The sequence below is a fragment of the Acomys russatus genome, chromosome 17 (genome assembly GCF_903995435.1).
Source record: "Acomys russatus chromosome 17, mAcoRus1.1, whole genome shotgun sequence".
NCBI lineage: Eukaryota > Metazoa > Chordata > Mammalia > Rodentia > Muridae > Acomys > Acomys russatus.
The window spans coordinates 60,388,675-60,408,009 of NC_067153.1; the positions used below are offsets into that span (position 1 = coordinate 60,388,675).

The 19,335-nt window shown below is 41.7% G+C and overlaps 1 protein-coding gene across 1 annotated transcript; it reads left to right on the forward strand.

The window, feature by feature from the left end:
- Window positions 1–16,271: 16,271 nt before the first annotated feature.
- On the forward strand, window positions 16,272–17,201 carry LOC127201605 (olfactory receptor 8S1-like). Its single transcript, XM_051160281.1, has one exon. The coding sequence runs from the start codon at window positions 16,272–16,274 to the stop codon at window positions 17,199–17,201; it is 930 nt and encodes a 309-aa protein (XP_051016238.1).
- Window positions 17,202–19,335: the final 2,134 nt, after the last annotated feature.

Genomic DNA, 19,335 nt, shown 5'->3' on the forward strand with positions numbered 1-19,335 from the left:
GCTCATCACATATATTTCATATAGGCGCCAATGAGTGTATATGCTAGTAACAAATCTAGCAGGCTATCTGCCTCAGAGGTCTATACAGAACTAGAGTCTTTCTCTGAAGTAAGAGAACATCAGTGTTTCAACTACATTTTAAAATGCAAAACATTCCTAAAAATAAATTTAAATAACCAAAAGAGAAAAAAAACTATAGAAGCATATTTACACCTGATTCATATTGGAGTTAGATTCTGGTTTAAGAGAGGAGAGAAAAAAAATAAAAGGGTACCTCTAGAGACCTGGACTCTACAAAATATAGGGGGGGGGAGAAATTTGAAAATACAATAGCCAAGGGTAAACAGACTAGGAACAAAAAGGGAAGCTGAGGAAAATGTCAAAATTGAGGTATAAGAAAAATGTTAAGAAAACACAACATATAATAATGAAAATCATATAGAATTAAATAAAGTCTAGTGTATATTTAGAGGCTCAGAATAGACTGTGAGATAGAAAAATGCAATTTCATATTAAAAAAAAAACAAGGAAACAGGAGCTAATATAGATGATTGATAGATGATAGGTAGGTGGTAGATTGATTGATGATAGGTAGATGATAAATAGATAGATGGTAGATAGGCAGGTCGGTAGATAGAAGGTGGGTGATAGGGAGAGAGAGAGAGAGAAAGGTATCAATCATCTACCTTCTATCTACCTACCTACCTATTATCTATTATCTAATCTATCATCCATATATCATCTGTCTACCTATCTACCACCTATTATCTGCCGTGTGTGTGTGTGTGTGTGTGTGTGAAGGTGCCAGATAATGCTCGCACTGGAGTTACAGGAAGCTGTGAGCCACCTAGTGTGGGTGCTGGCCACTGAACACTCACCCTCTGTAAGAGCAACACTCTTAACTGCTGGACTGCCTCTCTGGGCCTGGACTTTCAGTTATCGATCTGTGCAGTTTTCCCAAAAGCTCAGAGGGACTGTGGATCTGAAAAGGGACTCTCTTGCGGCTGTTATTTCTGAGAGAGATGAGGAGACTGGAGATGGCTGTGCTGAGAAACACACCCAGATACCTAAGGGTGCCTGCTCTAGCAACGGCATGAATATGCATGAAGTCACAGCCTTCTCTTCTTGATGACACGGAATGTGATGGGTTTATTGTACTAGTTGGTAGGAGATAACATTGGTGTTAAGATCAACCCCCAAAACTATTTGATGATAAATTGGAAAAGATCGCAAGGAGGTTCACAATGGAGCTAGCAAAGGAGGGGCTCATTATCCTAGGGCCAATGTGCCCTCCCCAGATGGTGGCACAGGTGAAATATCCTGGATTGCAGACACTTATGCCATCACTGCAAGGTACCTTGAGATCAATGCACACGGCTTTTCCTGATAAGCCTCTCAGTCAGGTTGTATTCAGGGATGTATCTCTGCCATGAGCTTTAAAGTTTACATGCAATGAGAGTTTCTTCAAGAAACCTTCCTGTGTGAGCATTATAGGAATCACTGGGGTTTAGAGAGAACACGCTTGTTATACAGAGACTCAGTGACATAGGCCCTGCACATTATGGGATGCTGTCATGGTTCCATTATTTATATGACCGCAGATGAGTGAGCTATTTTGTAAAAACTCTCCGAATTTGCTAAATATAATTTTGACATATAGTCCAAATGATGTGATAATGCTCTTCTTGTCTTAACCGTTTCGTCTATTTTGAGCATGTAGCATGTTGCTTGACTGAGCAGTAATTCAAGTACCATAACCCAGGTTGGGAAAAGCACTCGACCCCTCTCTGGAGTCTGGCTGACTCAGAGCAGCAGTTCCAACGCTCCTAACTCTGCCTGGCTGTGCATCTCTCTTCTTTCAAAAGCCTAACACTGTGTACACAGCTTGGTTAACAGGGTGCGCCTTGATCGTTGGATCAGCTTTCTCATTCGTGATTTTTTTGTTTTCCGTCTAGCACCTTTTGAATATTTCAAACCAAACACTTAGATATAAGCTTTTATAAACTTCTAGCTAAACTATTCCGCGAGTGTGTGACTTAACTTGGAAATGAAAGCAGCTGCTACAAGTGTATCTTCTGAAAAGGAAAGAAAAGTCTTTTCAGGCAAAATGAGAACATTTGGCACCAGCACACTTGCACGATGTTCAGAGAGGCTGAAGAATTTCAGCGTGCCCAAGGAAAACCTTTCTATTGGAATCATCAAAGTACAAGAATGGGTAAGGAACTAATGAAAATATTATCATATCAGTAAGTTTCAGCAAACACTAACCTATAGAACAATGTCTTGTTGTCAACATATATACACAACATATAAAACATACATATGCAAACACATATGTATAATAAAATAATTCTGCAAAAGACTGAAAGGGAGCTGAAAGTGTTGAAAAAAAACACTAAAATCTTCACCAGCCTAGAAATTGACAAAAGTGCAGGTTTGAAAAGGAAGGTGAGTGACTGTACAGTCTGCATCAGCTTATTGAAGGACAAAACGTGTTCAAAGATAAGAGTAATGCAAGAAATTTTCTATCTTTAATACAAATATTTCAAGGGAACTTTACAAACCAGGAGAGAAAATCCGAAGTCTGCTCTGAAGGGGTTAGTTTGGCCTGGGAGAGTTTCCCCACTCACAGAGAAAAAGTAGCTCCAACCCAGACATTGCTGAGAGATGTGGGTCGGATCAGAGAGGCTGCTGTGGACTGTGTCTCCTAGGAATGTCAGAAGCTGCACCTGGAAAAGTCTCAACAGCATGACTGCCCAATCATGAGCTGAACAAGGATGACTCCAGTGGACATGCCAGAGTGGATGGGGAAAAGCCCACAGGGCCTCAGCTTGAAAGGATTAAAAGCAACTGGGGGGAGCTGGGAGCAGGAGAGGTGGGCATCCCCATAGAAGAACCCACCAACTATTTGTTCAGTGCCAAGTGGTCAGCCTTGAAAACACACACACAGACACCATTATAGGACTAGACAGGTTATATTTAGTAATCTATATGTATAGACATATATGCATGCAATGACAACTAATGAAGAAGCTATAAATTTAAAGGAGAGTGAGGATGGGTATATGGGATGGTTTTGAGGGAGGAAAAGGACTATTACTTTTTTAAAAAGATAAGCTCATAAAATTAGCATGGTATTCCCAATAATGGACATTTTTAAAAGCAGGAAAAGAGAAAGGATTCAAACAAGGAGCGAGTCACAGTAAGACTGCAGGGTTTACCCTGGACACTTGGCCAGAACAGCATCTGGATGACATTTGAGAACTCACTCCTGAACTGGTGGCTCAGTAGCCCATGACAGTCTGTGAACTGCACTTTCAGGAAGCTCAGAGCATCCGGCGAGAGCCCACACTCAGTCTGTTAGCACAAACAGATTGCCAGGCTGCAGAAAAGGGGTCTTTGCATAAAACACAACCTGGTGGCAGCCAGTCTTCAGGGAAACTTGAACACCAGTTCCAAGCAAAGCACCAGACAGTGAAGGGTTGCACAGGGGCAGTGCCAACACTAGCAAACAGATACTGACGGGTACCTCAGAAGTGGGAGAAGCATCTGAGAGCCATCTGTGAAGAATTGTCTACCGACCAGCCACATCTGTAACCTCGTCTTCCAGAGGAAGGTCCAGAGGTAACCACATAGCACAGACAGACACATACTTCTAGGGCCAGACTGAACTCACACTCCATACCCCGATCCAGCGCTCTCCCCTCCACTCTTGCTCTCCCTGTATTTCCTGTCCAATCTAGCAAGGCAGCTCTATGCTGCCCAGTTATTGTTCTGTGTGTGTTTGTTTCTTAACCACTGTACTTTCTGCTCCCATAGAACACAGACTGGCCTGGTTTGGGGGATCTCTGTACCTAAGATTCCTGAGAACTGAGAATGACATATGCCTCTTGATTCTGTTTGTCTCTCTCTCTCCCTCTCCCTCTCCCTCTCCCTCTCTCTCTCGGTCTCTCTTCAGTCAACCTTCAGGCAAGGCTATCTCACCTCCGTCTCATTTGCCTGACCTTTCCCTCTTTTTTCTCTCTGCAGTAACTAGTGTATCACTGCTCACACAACCATTAGTGCCTTTCACTTCCTAACAACTGCCAATAAGGGGATGGTTAATTTTTTGTTTGTTTTTCCAGACAGGGTTTCTCTGTGTAGCCTTGGCTGTCCTGGACTCAATGTGTAGGCCAAGTTAGCCTCGAACTCACAGACATCTGCCTGCCTCTGCCTCCTGAGTGCTGGGATTATAAGCATGTGCCACTGTGCCTGGCTGATTAATTTTTTTGACCTTTGCTATGCTTTAATTATGGACCTGCTGGTTGGTAGTGATTATTTTACAGGCAGGTGACCCAAGTCTAGAAAACACCTCCACCCTACAACAACCTACTTCCTCTTGAACATTGCAAATGTCCCCTCTAAATAAACAAGGGGACGTTTTAATGATAGATGAAATTTTTTAAATAAATTAATAAAATCAACCAACAACCCAACTTCAGATGCACACACCCAAACATAAAAACAGAATTACTTTGACAAACTAAAGCCGTGTCAGTCCTCCAATAAACTACTAATCTCATGATAACTTTCCCCAGTGAGAACGAATAGATCAAATCCAAGGCAAATAATTCAAAAGAATAATAAGTATATTTAGAGGACTCAAACAAGACACAAATACACTCCCAAATGAATTCCAAGAGAGGAAAAGAAATAGTCAAATAAATTTTAAAAGTTAATGCAAGATATTAAAGGGGAATTTATTTAAAAGAGAAAATCTGAGGACAAACAACAAAACTTTGACAATGAAGAACATGGTCCAACAAAGAGTTCCATGGAGAAGTTCACCAAGAGAATGAATCAAGGAGAAGCCACGATCTGATCTTGAAGACAAGGTACAGGAATTGGACAACCTGAACACAAAAATAAGTTAATAGGAAGGTACAATTGATACTTCAAAGTTGTACAAGGTACTATGAAAAGAGCAGATCTAAGATCCATGGACATGGGCTGGAGAAATGGCTCAGTGGTTAAGGGCACAGCCTGCTCTTCCAGAGGTCCCAAGTTCAATTCCCAGTAACCACATGGTAGCTCACAACCATCTATAATGTTATCTGATGCCCTCTTCTGCAAATAAAGCACTCATATACAATAAATAAATCTTTAAAAAAAAAAGATCCATGGACATAGAAGAAGAATTTCATTCTAATGGTATATAAAACATTTTCAACAAAACAATAGACAAACTTCCCAAACTGTATAAAAATATATTAATCTAGATACAGAAATAATTTATAACATCAGAAAAGAATGTCCTCTCATCACATCACCGTTCAGCCACAAACATGCAGAAGAAAGCACATTAAAAACAAAACACCATGTCACTTACAAAGGACCCATCAAAATAACATAGCTCAGGTACAAAGAAAAGATTCCCACAATCAGACCACAATGGCAGCAGTACCATTCATTGGCCACTAATATCTCCCAATATTGATATTTGCAACTCCAATGAAAAGGTACAGACTAACAGAACAGATGAGAAAAGAGGATCCATCCTTCTGCTGATTCTAAAAACACAGCTGAACTTCAAGGATAAACATCACCTCAGGGTAAGAGGTTAGGAAAAGATATTCCAAATAAACGGATGTAGGAGACAAGCTGGTGTAGGTATTGTAATATCTGGCAAAGTAGACTTCAAACTATAATCAGAACATATAGGAAAAGATACTATATACTTACCAGAGGAAAATACACCAAGAAACATTGCAATTCTTAACATTGCACCAAACACACAAGGGCACCAAGCTTGTAAGAGTCACTCCTACAGCTTACATCACATATCGACCCTAAACACTAATAGTGGGAGGCTTTAATACTTCTTTTACCAATAGACAGGCCATTCAAACAATTAAACAGAAATGTGAGGGCTAACTGAAGCTATAAACCAAATGTACCTAACATATACCTTCTTCTCAACACCTAGTAGAACTTTCTCCAAAACTGACCACATACTCAGACACAAAGGAAGTTCTCAGAAGATAAAATAAAATTGAGATAGCATCCTGCATCCTATCTGTTCACCATGGATTAGATCTAGAGAGCAACAATAGGAACAACAGCTAAGTCATGGAAACTGAACAACTCTCTATTGAATGAAAAATAGGTCAAGACAGAAATTTAAAAAGAAATCAAAGACTTTCTAGTATTAAATGAAAATAAACATACAACCTACCCAAACTTATGGGACACAAGGCAATTCTAGAAGCCAAGTTCTTGGTACTAAAAGCCTACATAAAAAATTGGGAGAGAACTCATGCTGACACATTAACAGCACACCTGAAAGCTCTGGAACAAAAAGAACCCTCACCCAAAAGGAGTAGATATCAAGAAATAATCAACTCATGGCTGAAATATATAATATTATTGTAATTACATTTTGTAATTGTAATATATTACAATAATATAAATATAAAAATAGAACCAATTAATAAAAATACAAAAAAATTAAAGAGTTGCTTCTTTGAGAAAATAAATGATTGACAAGCCCTTATTAAGATTAACTAAAAATTTCAGAGAGAATATCCAAATTAGCAAAATCAGAAGTGAAAAGGAGACATAACAACAGATACTAGGGAAGTTCAGAGAATCATACAACATAGTTTAAAAACCTATGCTCCACCAAATTAGAAAATCTAAACTTTTCTCCATTCATACCACTTACCAAAGTTAAATCAAGTTCAGATAAGCAATTTAAACAAACCTATAACTCCTAGTGAAATGGGAGCAGTCATTAAAAGTCCCCCAGCCAAATAAAAGCCCGGTACCAGATGGTTTTAGTACAGAATTCTACTGGACTTTCAAAGAAAAGTTAACACAAACACTCCTCAAATTATCCCACAAAATAAAAACAGAAGGAAAATTGCCCAATCCATTTTATGAGGCCACAGTTACCCTGATACCCAAGCCACATAAAGACTCAACAAATAAAGATAATTACAGATCAATTCCCCTTATGAACATATATGCAAAAATACTTGATAAAATGCTTGCGAAGCAAGTTCAAGAATACATCAAAGAGATCATCCACCTTGGTCAACTTAGGCCACAACCCAGACTTGAGGGGATGGTTCAACACACATAACTCAATAAATGCAATCTACCACATAAACGAGCTGAAAGAAAAAAACCACATGTGATCATTTCATTAGATACAGAAAAGGCCTTTTACAAAATCTAATACCCCTTCATGATAAGAGTCGTGGAGAGATTAGGAATATAAGAGACATGCCTTAACACAATAAAGGCAGTTTACAGCCAGCCCATAGCCAATATCAACTTAAATGGGGAGGAACTCAAAGCAATTCCACTAAAATTAGGAACAAGACAAGGTTTTCTGCTTTTGCCACACCTATTCAATATAGTACTTGAAGTCTTGCTAGAGCAATAAGGCAACTGAAGGAGGTCAGTGGAACACAAATTAGGGAGGAAGAAGTCAAAGTATCTTTATTTTCAGATGACATGATAGTATACGTAAGTACCCAAAAAATCCACCAGACAACTGATATTTTCAGCAAAGTAGTAAGATACAGAACTAACTCTCTCTCTCTCTCTCTCTCTCTCTCTCTCTCTCTCTCTCTCTCTCTCTCTCACACACACACACACACACACACACACACACACACACACACACATACAAAATCAGTCGCCATCCTATATAGAAATGACAAATGGACTGAGAAAAAAAATTACAGAAACAACACCCTTCACAATAGCCTCAAATAATATAAAAATGTCTTGGGGTATGCATTACCAAGCAAATAAAAGACCTGTATGATAAAAAAAAAAAAAAAAAACTTTAAGCCGTTGAAGAAAGAAATTGAAGAAGATATGAAAAGAAGGAAAAGTTTCCAAACAACGCAACTGTTACCAAGACTATAGGTTGCTCTCCACAAACTGACAGCAAAGCCCCATTGCTAAAGACAACACCTACACAACTTGTTGAACATGGAGGCCTTAAGGCGGCACTTACTTTGAGCCTTCACTCCTATGTTCAAGCATCTTTGACACAGGAAGGTACTCGACATGCTCTCAAACAAGAATGTAAAATCCAAACCAACCACAAACTCTTTGTCTACACTAGTGTATTACCTGCAAGATGCTAAGGCAATAGTCGCACAAAGCTTTTGGGAGTAACCAACCAATAACTAACCTGGACCACTCAAATGAGATGGAACCCGTGCCTAACACTGCTTGGATGACCAACACCCAAAACTAGATAGACCAGGGGTCTAGGGAAAACCCAAATAATACTGGTCTTAAAAGAAAAAGAAAGAAAAATGCAATGTTAAAAGTATTCCTAATGAAGCATCTTCCTACAACAAATGGCGACAGATACAGAGATGCACAGGCAGACATTACACCGAGAGCGAGAGACCTTGGAACTTTCCATCTAAGCGGGATGTTGCCATCAAATCTCTCCCTTCAAAGCTCAGGGAACCCCCACAGAAAAGGAAACACAAAGATTGTAAGAGCCAAAGGAAGTAGAAGACACCAAGAAAACAAGACCCTCTAAGTCAACATAATCAACGTTTCCATGAACTCACAGAGACCAAAGCATCACGCACAAGGCCTGCGCAGATCTGCACTAGGTCTTCTGATGGCTTCCAGATGAGTGTTTTTATGAGATTCCTGAGTGTGCAAACAAGTGGGTCTCTGACTCTTGCGCCCTCTCTTGGGCTCCTCCTTTTGTTGGTCTGTCTTGTCTGCTTTATATTATTATATTTTATTTTGGTATATGTTTTTAAGTGAATGAATGTAAACTTAACCACTAGGGTAAAGGTTAACAACAGAACTGTCACATCTGATGGGAGAGGGAACATCAACCCTGGGCATGTCAACCCCTCCAAGGCAGACCTCATGTTCAGGAGTAGTTAGTTGGCCAACAAATAATGAACTCCACAGTTGTGTGTGTGCTTTTATTTGATTACAGTTGGTGGGGTCTTGTTTCTTTGTTTTCTTTCTAGGTGTTATATTTTGATTCTTATGTTTGGGGGCTTCTATGGTTGTATTGGTTTGTTTGTTTGTTTGTTTGTTTTGTTTTTTGGGGGGTTTTTGTTTTTTGTTTTTGTTTTTGTTTTGAGAAAGAACTTAAAAGTTGATGGGTAGGGAAAAGGAGAGGATCTGGACAAACTTGGGGGGGAGGGGAAAATATGATCAAAATATATTGAAATCTAAAAGTTGTTTTAAATAATAAAAATGTTTTTAAAACAAAGTACCTTGTAATGTTTATAACCAATACTAAGTTTATTGCTAATATCTTTGAAAGAGGAGAAGTCAAAGATCAAGGTGCCAACAGGTCTAGCATCTGGTAAGAGTGTGGTCTTTGCTTCCAACATGCATCTTCAATGCTGTTTTCTCCAAGAAAAAAAAATATTCTGTCCACCACCATGAGAACACGACCCACAGAATCAACTAAGCAGGACTCAGGAGCTCACAGAGACTGAAGTGACGGTAAGGACCTCTGCTTAAACATTATGATTGTGTAGTTTAATGAACTTGCAGGACTCCTAACAATAGGGGTCAGGGACCTCTAACTCTTGCCTGCTTTTGGGATTCTTTTCCTCCTCCTGGGTATCCTTGCCTGGATATGAGGGTACATGCCTAGAATTGTTGTAACTATGTTCAGTTGATATCAGGGATTCCTGCTCTTTTTTTTTTAATTATAATGAAGCAGAAGTGGATGTGGGGGAGAAGGGAGTGGGGGGGAGGTGAGAAAGGGGAAGCTGTAGTTGTGATGCCACGTATGAGAATTAAAACAAAAACAAAAACTTTTGCATTCAAATAGCAAAGAGGATGAAGGGAGGTCGAACCTAGCTTGTTCCCCCAGATTCTTAGTAAAGCATTACCCCTCCCCTTGAAAGATGACCTACCACAGTGTAATCACTTGCTAAAAGCCCCACCTAGTGATACCGTTGCATTTGGAATTGTGTCAATACAAATTTTGGAGGAGTCACAAATATCTAAGCTACAACAGTCAGCAACAAGAAGACAGGACCTACCTTCAACGTCTTCCTTAGAATCTCCCACTTAAGTCAACAAGTTCATTACTTACAAGGTATGATTTTTCCCAACAACTGTAGAACATAATTCATCTAAACTTTATGGGACTGTATATAAAGATTTTTCCCCCAGTGTCCAATGGAGAAAAGGTATGCCTGATACAGCAACTTTAATATTCATATGCATACGAGCAGGCTTCATAATGAAACATAAATTATCTAACCATAGCAGCCGTCTTTGCTGAGCCCCCTCATTTCAAAGTGACCCTCATCAGAATAGCTCTGAGCATCTTTATTTCAGATTCTTTAAGAAAACTTGAGTCTTTTTATATCCTGTGCTTCATGATTCTTCTAGTATTTAACCATTACTCAATTCTAATACTACTAATATAGTTTACATTTGCACCCCACTTCTATACTGAAAGTTTCTTTATTAGTTTCTGTAGCTACTATAACAATTAACAAAATTTTAGTCACTTAAAACAGTGGAAATGTATTCTTGCTTGGTTCCAGAGCTCAGAAGCTCTCTGCTCCCGCAGAAGGTCCCTGTGCCTCCTCAGCTCCTAACAATTGTCAATATTTCAGACCTGGCTACATCCCTCTGCTCTCTACATTCATGGTCTCATTATCTCCTTCCCTTCCTTCTGTCTGTCTGTTCCAAATGTACCTTTTCTTTGTGAGGACACCTGACATATTTAGGGCTCTCAGGGTAATCCAAGATGATCTCATCACAACATCTTTTGTTTAATTTAATCTTTTCTATGACTTTTTTTTTTTTTTTGATAAGATAAAACTTACAAGTTCTGGAGATTAGGACTCAGGAGTATTGTTTGGAGGCCACAATTTACCCTCTGCATAGTGAGCTGTAACATAGATATTAAAGTAAATAGGCTAAAATAATGCCCTTTTTTTCAATAACTATAACTTGTTTTCTATGTGAGCCAAACTACAGATACATTGAAACAAAACAGGAAAAGTTTTACTTTCATAAAGCTTAATATGCTTTCATTTAATAAGAGGAGCTGGATAATAAGATAATAAGCAAATAAGTAGAAAGGTCTATATGATGGTTATTGCATAGGAAAATAGCATAGAGCTAAGTAATAATGTCACAGCTCAGATCACCTGACGTCCCTAGTGAGCATTTCAGCTCCAGTGTGGTCATGAAGAAAATGAACTTGATTGAGAATAAATTTTCCTAAAAAGAAGCCTTCTTAACCCTCCGTAATCCCCACCAGTTCTTGTCTAGGCTTTAAATCATTGTCTTACGTCAGAAAGTTCAAGCCTTCCTGTTCTGCCCATTGCTTTTCTTTCTGGTTAATGAGGACCTGTGTGATTAGTGAGTCCAGAGGCTGGCTTCAGGCTCAGACTTCAGGGGATACTGGCCCAGCATCCCCTGGGAGCCACACACAGCCTACTGATACAGGAACACAGATAGCCTTCTGATTGGTTCTGCCAGAGAGTTCCTTAACTAATATTCTTAAAATAACAGCATTCAGAGTATCACAAAGGAAATAAATATTCAGACTAGCACAGAGAGAGGGCAGCTCACTTATCTGAGATCGTGTGATAAAGTCTTAATGAAATGGCTGCCTTATGAAATATCAGCTTCCTTAGCATTTTCCCTTAGTGTTTTGCACTACAAAATGACACTGCTCTAAGGTTCACGCCAGGACTATCTTCTCCAGGAGAATAGCCTCAGTCTTGTAGCATTTCAAGTGTTTCTAGAGTCACTCTAAACCCAACACTTGCTGACAGCAGGGAAAACTGCTTCTCCCAGAACAATGCTCTTGTGACAAGGTTCTCTTCTCTCTCTCTCTCTCTCTCTCTCTCTCTCTCTCTCTCTCTCTCTCTCTCTCTCTCTCTCTCCTCTCTCTCTCTCTCTTCTCTCTTCTCTCTCTTCTCTCTCTCTCTCTCCTATCTCCCCTCTCCCCTCTTCTCTCTTCTCTCTTCCCCTTATTCCCTTTCCTCTCCCCTTTCTCTCTCCCCTCTTCCCTCTGCCTCTCTCCCCTCTCCCTCTCCTCTGCCTCTCTGCCCTTCCTCTCTCCCCTCTCCCCTTCTTCTCTCCCCTCTCCCCTTCCTCTCTGCCCTCTCCCCTTCCTCTCTCCCCTCTCCCCTTCCTCTCTCCCCTCTCCCCTTCCTCTCTCCCCTCTCCCCTTCCTCTCTCCCATCTCCCCCCTCCCTTTCCTCTCCCCCTCTCTCACCTCCTTCCACCCGAAGATTCTTTGTGTGGTGCACTGACTTTCATAGGAAAGCCTAAGTGAAGAGACTTCCTCCTCCAGAAGACACCAGAGCATGGTAACGTGTGCTAGGGGGGCTGATTTTTCCTTCTGAAAGATAATTGTTGTGTTTTGATTTTGCTCTCTCTCTTTGTCCATCCCAACAGGGCTAAGCACTGGATCTCTTGCCCTCTGCACCTCACGTCCCTCAGCTAAAGATGGAAACATGCCAGTCTTTGGTAGGCCTTCTCCTTCCCTGAGGTAGGCCCTGTTGTCACAGTTCCAAATGCTTTAGACAGCTTCTCAGAAAGACCTCTCCACTCTCACTGCATGGCATGGGGAAGCGACACCTTAAATCCTGTGCATAAGCCTCCTGCTTCAGGGCTGCAAAAGACTGCAGAAACCCTCCCGCTAGGGTGCAACAAGAATATCAGAAACTGTTAGAGTTACTTCTCCCCCAGCTTGCACAGAGCCCCTGATAGTAAGGTTTTCTATGGTTAAAACCACCATGGATATACCAACCACCACAGAGATGGCTGAGCAGGGAAGATGGGTGGAGATAGCCTCATCCTAAATAGGTCCTACATTTTGCTCTCAGCTCCAAAGATGCCCTACATTACCTTGTCCAGCCTGACCTTCCAAACCCATACTTTATTCACTTTCTTATTCCAAGCGCATTTCCAGACAACCAATGAGCGAGAGACCGTCAAGGGCCCTCCTAAAATCATCTTTTCCTGATTTTCACTCTTATTCATCTCTTATTGAACACCAGTCTTTTGCTCTCACCCGCCTAGGTATAAATCTGACATACATCTAAGTAACAGTATAAACGTGAGCCAGAGTCTTTGACTCAAAATAGTGATTTAAAGCTGAGATATTTATGGGCCAGAGAGATGGCTCAGTGGTTAAGAGCACTGGCTGCTCTTCTAGAGGTCCTGAGTTCAATTCCCAGCACCCACATGGCAGCTCACAACTGTCTGAAATTCCAGTTCCAGAGGATCTGACATCCTCTCACAGACATACATGCAGGAAAAACACTAATGCAAATAAAATAAATTATTTTTTTTTAAAGGAAGCTGAGATATTTAGCCTGCTTAGGATTTATTATCTTGAATTTAGAAGAGTTTGTACATTGTCATTTTAAAATGACTGAACTAGGCTGGCCCATCCCTCATTAGGTGGTTCCCCAACAGTCAACCCGAAATGGACTCAGTGGGACTTTTGGAGATGTTTTCTCTCATAATGCTCTATTTGGCCATTTCTTTTAACCTTATTGGACTTTTGCTTTTATATTATGGTTTCTGATTATGTTTTTGTTTTGTTTGTTTGTTTGTTTTTTTGCGACAGGGTCTCTCTGTGTAGCCTTGGCTGTCCTAGACTCACTTTGTAGACCAGGCTGGCCCGGCGGGGGGTGGGGGGTTTGCTTTGTTTTATTCTGGTTTGGGTATTTGTTTACCTGCTTGTCTCCTAGAGAGTAAGAAAGAAGACACAGAGTTTGATAGGCTCTGGGAGGAGATGAGATAAGAAAAACTATGGTCAGCCTAGATTGTGTGGTAAAATTCAAGTTTTTCTAATCCCTAGAATCAAGGCACTGCAGAAATGGCTACATTGGTAAAGTGCTGCTGGGTGAACATGAGGACCCGTGTTTGGCCCCAAGCACCCGTGTTTGGCCCCAAGCACCCATTTAAAAGCCTAGGCCAGTGGTGCACACCGTAATACCAGTCCCAGGGAGATGGAGACAGGAGGGCACTGGCCTCGATTACCAGCCACGCCCACTGAATCAGAGAGTTCAGAGTTGAGGGAGTGCAGTTAAGGAAGACATCCCACAGTGACCTCTGGCTTTCAAATACACTCACATATGTGTGCATACACATGCACGTGCACGCACACGTACACACAAACATAGTTGCGATAAAACAAAATGACTCCGACATCAGTTGGAGATGCCCTTTAAGATGGTAGAGGGCTGGAGCCTTTCTTTGTGATAATTCTAAAATCATATGATGTAAAAAGATGTAGTCCTTCATTTATACAGAACATGAACGTTATAAGGAAAAACATTCCGGAAATGGCTACATTACATTATTCTTGAGTGAGGCTTCATGCTCCCCAAAGACCCTGTGTCAGCTTCTCCTTGTGACTATAAATGAAAGGATAGTTAATTATCAGGAATGCTCTACACACACACACACACACACACACACACACACACACACACACACAAAACCTTTAAAATATCCAAATCCTTGAAAACAATAGAACAAGTTTATCGTCTCATACTGCTTCCATAAACCTTAAGTACAGCATCTGTTTTCAGCAATGTTCATGAATTTATTCGTGCAGGGTCATCAGAGGTTGTGACTACACATGTCCTACCTTCACGCCTGGGTCCAGCTGAAGCTACACACACTGATGCATACTCTTTGCCTATGCTCGCAGGTAACCTTGACTGGGATCTAAGATGCTCTTTAGCTTTGGTTGATGGATCTGCTCTTCTTGAGGGTAGGATTTAAGCTGTATTTGAGGAAGAAATAACAAGATATGTGTTGGGGGGGTGGGGTGAAAGGCGTGTAGGAGTCTGGATCACTAGAGTAAAAGAGGGTGTTGAAATGGAAGACAGTCTAAGCAAAGCCACAAGAGAAAGGCTTTCTGTTATTAAAGGGGAAACATGAGCCCTGCCACTTGACTGTAACTCCAGCATTAAAGCCAAGAACCAGGAGATCAAGGTCACTATCAGCTAAATAGAGAGCTCAAAGCTGCCTGGAGTATGTAAGCCTTGTCTTTCCCAGAACTCGGGAAGCAAAGGCAGGTGGATCTCTGTGAGTTCGAGGCCAGCCTGGTCTACAGAGTGAATCTAGGACATCTAAGGCTACACAGAGAGACCCTGTCTCAGAAAAAGACAACAAACAAACGAAAAACTGGAAAATCTCACCCTCTGTGCAGTCAGTCCAGAGCCACCACAAATGTCTGTCAGCACACCTGCTTTTCAACGTCCTGGGTCAGAAAGGGGTGACTTAACCTTTTCCTTCTCCTCTGTTTCTTTCTGATGCTGGCCAGGGGCTAAGCAATCTTTCTCTGATATCTGGGGTTTCCACCTTTTCACATGGCCCTGACATGTGACTGCTTGTCCTCCAGGTGGCTGACTTCCACACCTAACTCAAACAGCATGGCTCTCTCCCTCCATCTCCCTCCCCCAGAAAACTGTGGGGATTTACAGCTTGCTGCCCTAACAGGAGTTTGATAGTGGTGGTGCTTTGTTTTTTGGTTTCTTTTTTTTCAATTGTAATAAAATTTCACTCAAGCTTTTAAAAAAAATGAAATAAAAGAAAGACAGAAACGACTGAAAAATCAAGCTAGTGTAAGCAAGGAAAATTCCAGAATATTGTGGTAGGAAAATTGTGGAGAGGAATTAGAAAAGCAACAATGCAAATTTTTTTTTCCTGGCTCTTCAACTTGACATCAGCACCACTCAGAGGGGCAGAATGAAAATAACCCTCCAGGCCCGAAATGCTTCCTAGAATCACTGTGAGAACAAACAAGGAGAGTAAGAAAGTCCCGTGAATACAATTTTTTTAATGTTAATAAAAGTTCACGTGCTGGTAAGTCAGACTCTTCGGCTTGTCCTGAACAGAGGCGAGAGGAGAGTAAGGAAGTTCAGAACAACCTGTTGTCGTACTTGGTACAATGTTCTTTAAACACAATGAGAATGAGGGTTTCTGAGCTACTCCAGAACCTGTAGAGAAAAATACAATGTGTAAATAACCAGGCAGTCTAGTAAGCCCATTTAGGAGCAGAAATGGAATTATTTGAACCATGAACGAATAGCGAGCGATGACAGCAAAAAACGGTAAAACGCATCCCAAGGTGTGTGGAAAGCAGCCCGACATGCCGTCGCTCAAGTTCAAACAGAGCAGGGGAAATGTTGGAGCAGGCAAGATGATGCCCTGGGTGACAGGAAGAAGCATAGGAAACCTCACCCTCTTTCCACTTTATTACAAGGAAATAATCCCAAATGGCCTGGAGCAACCACAGCACCGCCGTCACAGAGTTCACTCTTACCGGACTCTCCGACGACCCCCTGATCGCGGCTCTCCTCTTCGTGCTGTTCCTGGGGGTTTACCTTCTAACCATGACCGGGAACCTGCTGCTGCTGCTGGTGATCAGGGCTGACTCCCGCCTCCACACTCCCATGTATTTCTTCTTAAGCAACCTGTCCTTCGTGGATCTCTGCTTCTCAAGCGTCACGGTACCGAAGCTGCTGAAGGACCTCCTGTGCGCGAAGAAAAGCATCTCCGTCGAGGGCTGCCTGGCTCAGGTCTTCTTCGTGTTTTTTTCGTCTGGGACTGAAGCCTGCTTGCTCTCGGTCATGGCTTATGACCGCTATGCTGCCATCTGCCACCCATTGCTCTACGGCCAGGTGATGAGGAACGAGCTGTGCGTGAGGCTTGTGTTGCTCTCATGGGGCGTGGCCTCTCTCAACACAACGGTCATTGTGCTCTTGGCTGTGAACCTGGACTTCTGTGAGGCTCAAACCATTCACCATTACACCTGTGAGCTGCCTGCCCTTTTCCCCCTGTCCTGTTCGGATATCTCCATCGCTGTCTATGTTCTGCTTTGCTCCAGCTTACTGCATGGACTGGGAACCTTTACCCTAATCTTCTTCTCCTACGCCCGCATTATCTCCACCATCTTGAGCATCAGCTCCACCACCGGGAGGAGCAAAGCCTTCTCTACTTGCTCCTCCCACCTCGCTGCAGTAACCTTGTTCTTTGGGTCCGGATTTCTTTGCTACCTCATGCCCCCTTCTGGCTCTTCCCTCGATTTGCTCCTGTCTTTGCAGTATAGTACGGTCACGCCCATGTTGAACCCCCTCATCTACAGCCTGAAAAACAAGGAGGTGAAGGCGGCTGTGAGTAGGGCTCTGAGAAAATATCTGCTTTAGGTAGTAAGCTGTGTAAAACTATGTAAATAATGTTCTTTTATCCCACATCCTTCAATCACACAGTGTTGGGTATATTGGCGGGGGTGGGGGATGGGGATGGCGGGTGGGGGCAGGGTGAGGGGTATCCATCTGTGTCTTGCCTGAGCATCTAAACTCATCGTCCTGAGGTATAGTAGGCTCTTCTTGATTTTGGACTTTTATTTGGAGAGTCGTATTCCATAGAGTAAAATAATATGACAACAAAATAGCCAAGGTGGACAGACACACACTGGGAACATAACACAGTGGCAGAATACTTGACTAGTCAGTGTGCACACAGCTGTAGGTTCAGAGTTCCCTTGCTCCCACAAAAATAAAAATAAAAAAAATAAAAAGCGGGGGAGGGAGAGAGAAAAGATCCAATGATTGCTCCAGAATGTTCTGACTCTAACAATGAATTTTCTAATGACAATTTTACAAAAAAGAAAAAATCTCTCTTTCATTAATTAATGTATTTATTTACATCCCAATCACAACTTCCTCTCCCTCCTCTCCTCCCAGTCTCTCCCTTTCCCCCCTCCCTCTCCCTATGCCTCCCTCCCTTTCTTCTCAGAGAAGGGAGACCTTCCATGGCACATCAAGTAGGACTGGGTATTGAGGCTAGAGAAGGCAGTCCAGTTATGGGAACGGGATCCAAAGGCAGGCCACAGAGTCAGAGACGTTGGCTCAAATCTTAACTACACTTATAAAACAGACTCAGGTAGACTGACTTCCCACAGAACAACTAAATCTTAACCAAATTGACATATAAAATAAGCCATTACAGTACCAAGCAAAGTTGGCTCAAGGGGCTTAAGGTTTTTTTACTTGCCTCTGTCTAAATATTTCTCACCCAAAGTCTTAAGGTTCACCGGTTTCCCGTTAGGACCACAGGAAATTGCTGACCATAAATTGAGCTCTGAAACCCAGCCACTCTCACACCGTATCCTAACCGACCAACCAGCTCAAGGAAAGAGTGTTTTCCAACACGTCCTAAAGTTCTTATGACCTCAGTTGCTGGTGGTCTGCCCTGTTGTTTTTTTTAGCATGTCAGTTATGTTTCAAAATAGCAAATTAATTACACTTTTATGCTTATCCGTGAGCTTTCAATTTCTAAAAGCAAGCATATGTCAGTGCATCTCCTCTTCCCTAGTGCTTAGCTCCCTTCCAAGCTCGGCAGAGGTGAGACTTGCACAGTTGTGATGTGTACAGCATGAGCAATGATTATAGAAACACAAAGACCCCAGAAAAAGAAATTCAATATGACTCTTGGAATTGAGCCCATGTGCGTTGATGTGGCACATATGTTTTCATGTGTCCCGTATGTTTTCATCACTACAGGTCCATATTGATGGCCCCTGCTATATTAAAATATTAACATGGGACTTTCATGTACAAGACTTCCAGATATTACTCATTCCAAAATTAGAGTTTGACAAATTATACAATCAAGAAAGTAGATAACGCCCCACCCTTACCCCGTGGGCAGCAGCGGCAGCACACACCTTTAATCCCAGCGCTTGGGAGGCAGAGGCAAGTGGATCTCTGTGGGTTTGAGGCCAACCTGGTCTACAGAGTGAGCCCAGGACAGCCAAGGCCACACTGGGGAACCCTGTCTGAAAATAAATAAATAAATAAATAATACAAGAATTATATAATTCAGTGATCCCCCCACTTCTGTTTACCTACTGAAATTAATTAAAATCAATATCTCAAAAATATATCTATATGCCTCTGTTCATTGCAGCATCATTCACAATAGCCAAAACACAGAAACGATATAAAATGTGAGTATGCATGTGCACGTGTGTGTGTTGGGTCATATGAATCTTTACCATCTCCTCGTAGACCTTGATACGTCAGTGTTACCATTTTATCCTAACTTTTAAATTCCTGTTCTATAAGTACTTTTCTATAGGTGTAAATGCACTGTTTTGTCCCATCATAAAAATTGTCCAACAATTACAGCACACACCTGTAATTCCAGTACTTGAGGGGCTGAAAAGGGAAGGTCGCGCACTCAGAGGCTATGGTAGGGAGAAGCTGTCTCCAAAAAGAGAGAAAGAGTGACTTTCCTTCACTTCCACTTCTCAGAAGTCACACTCGTATGTTCATA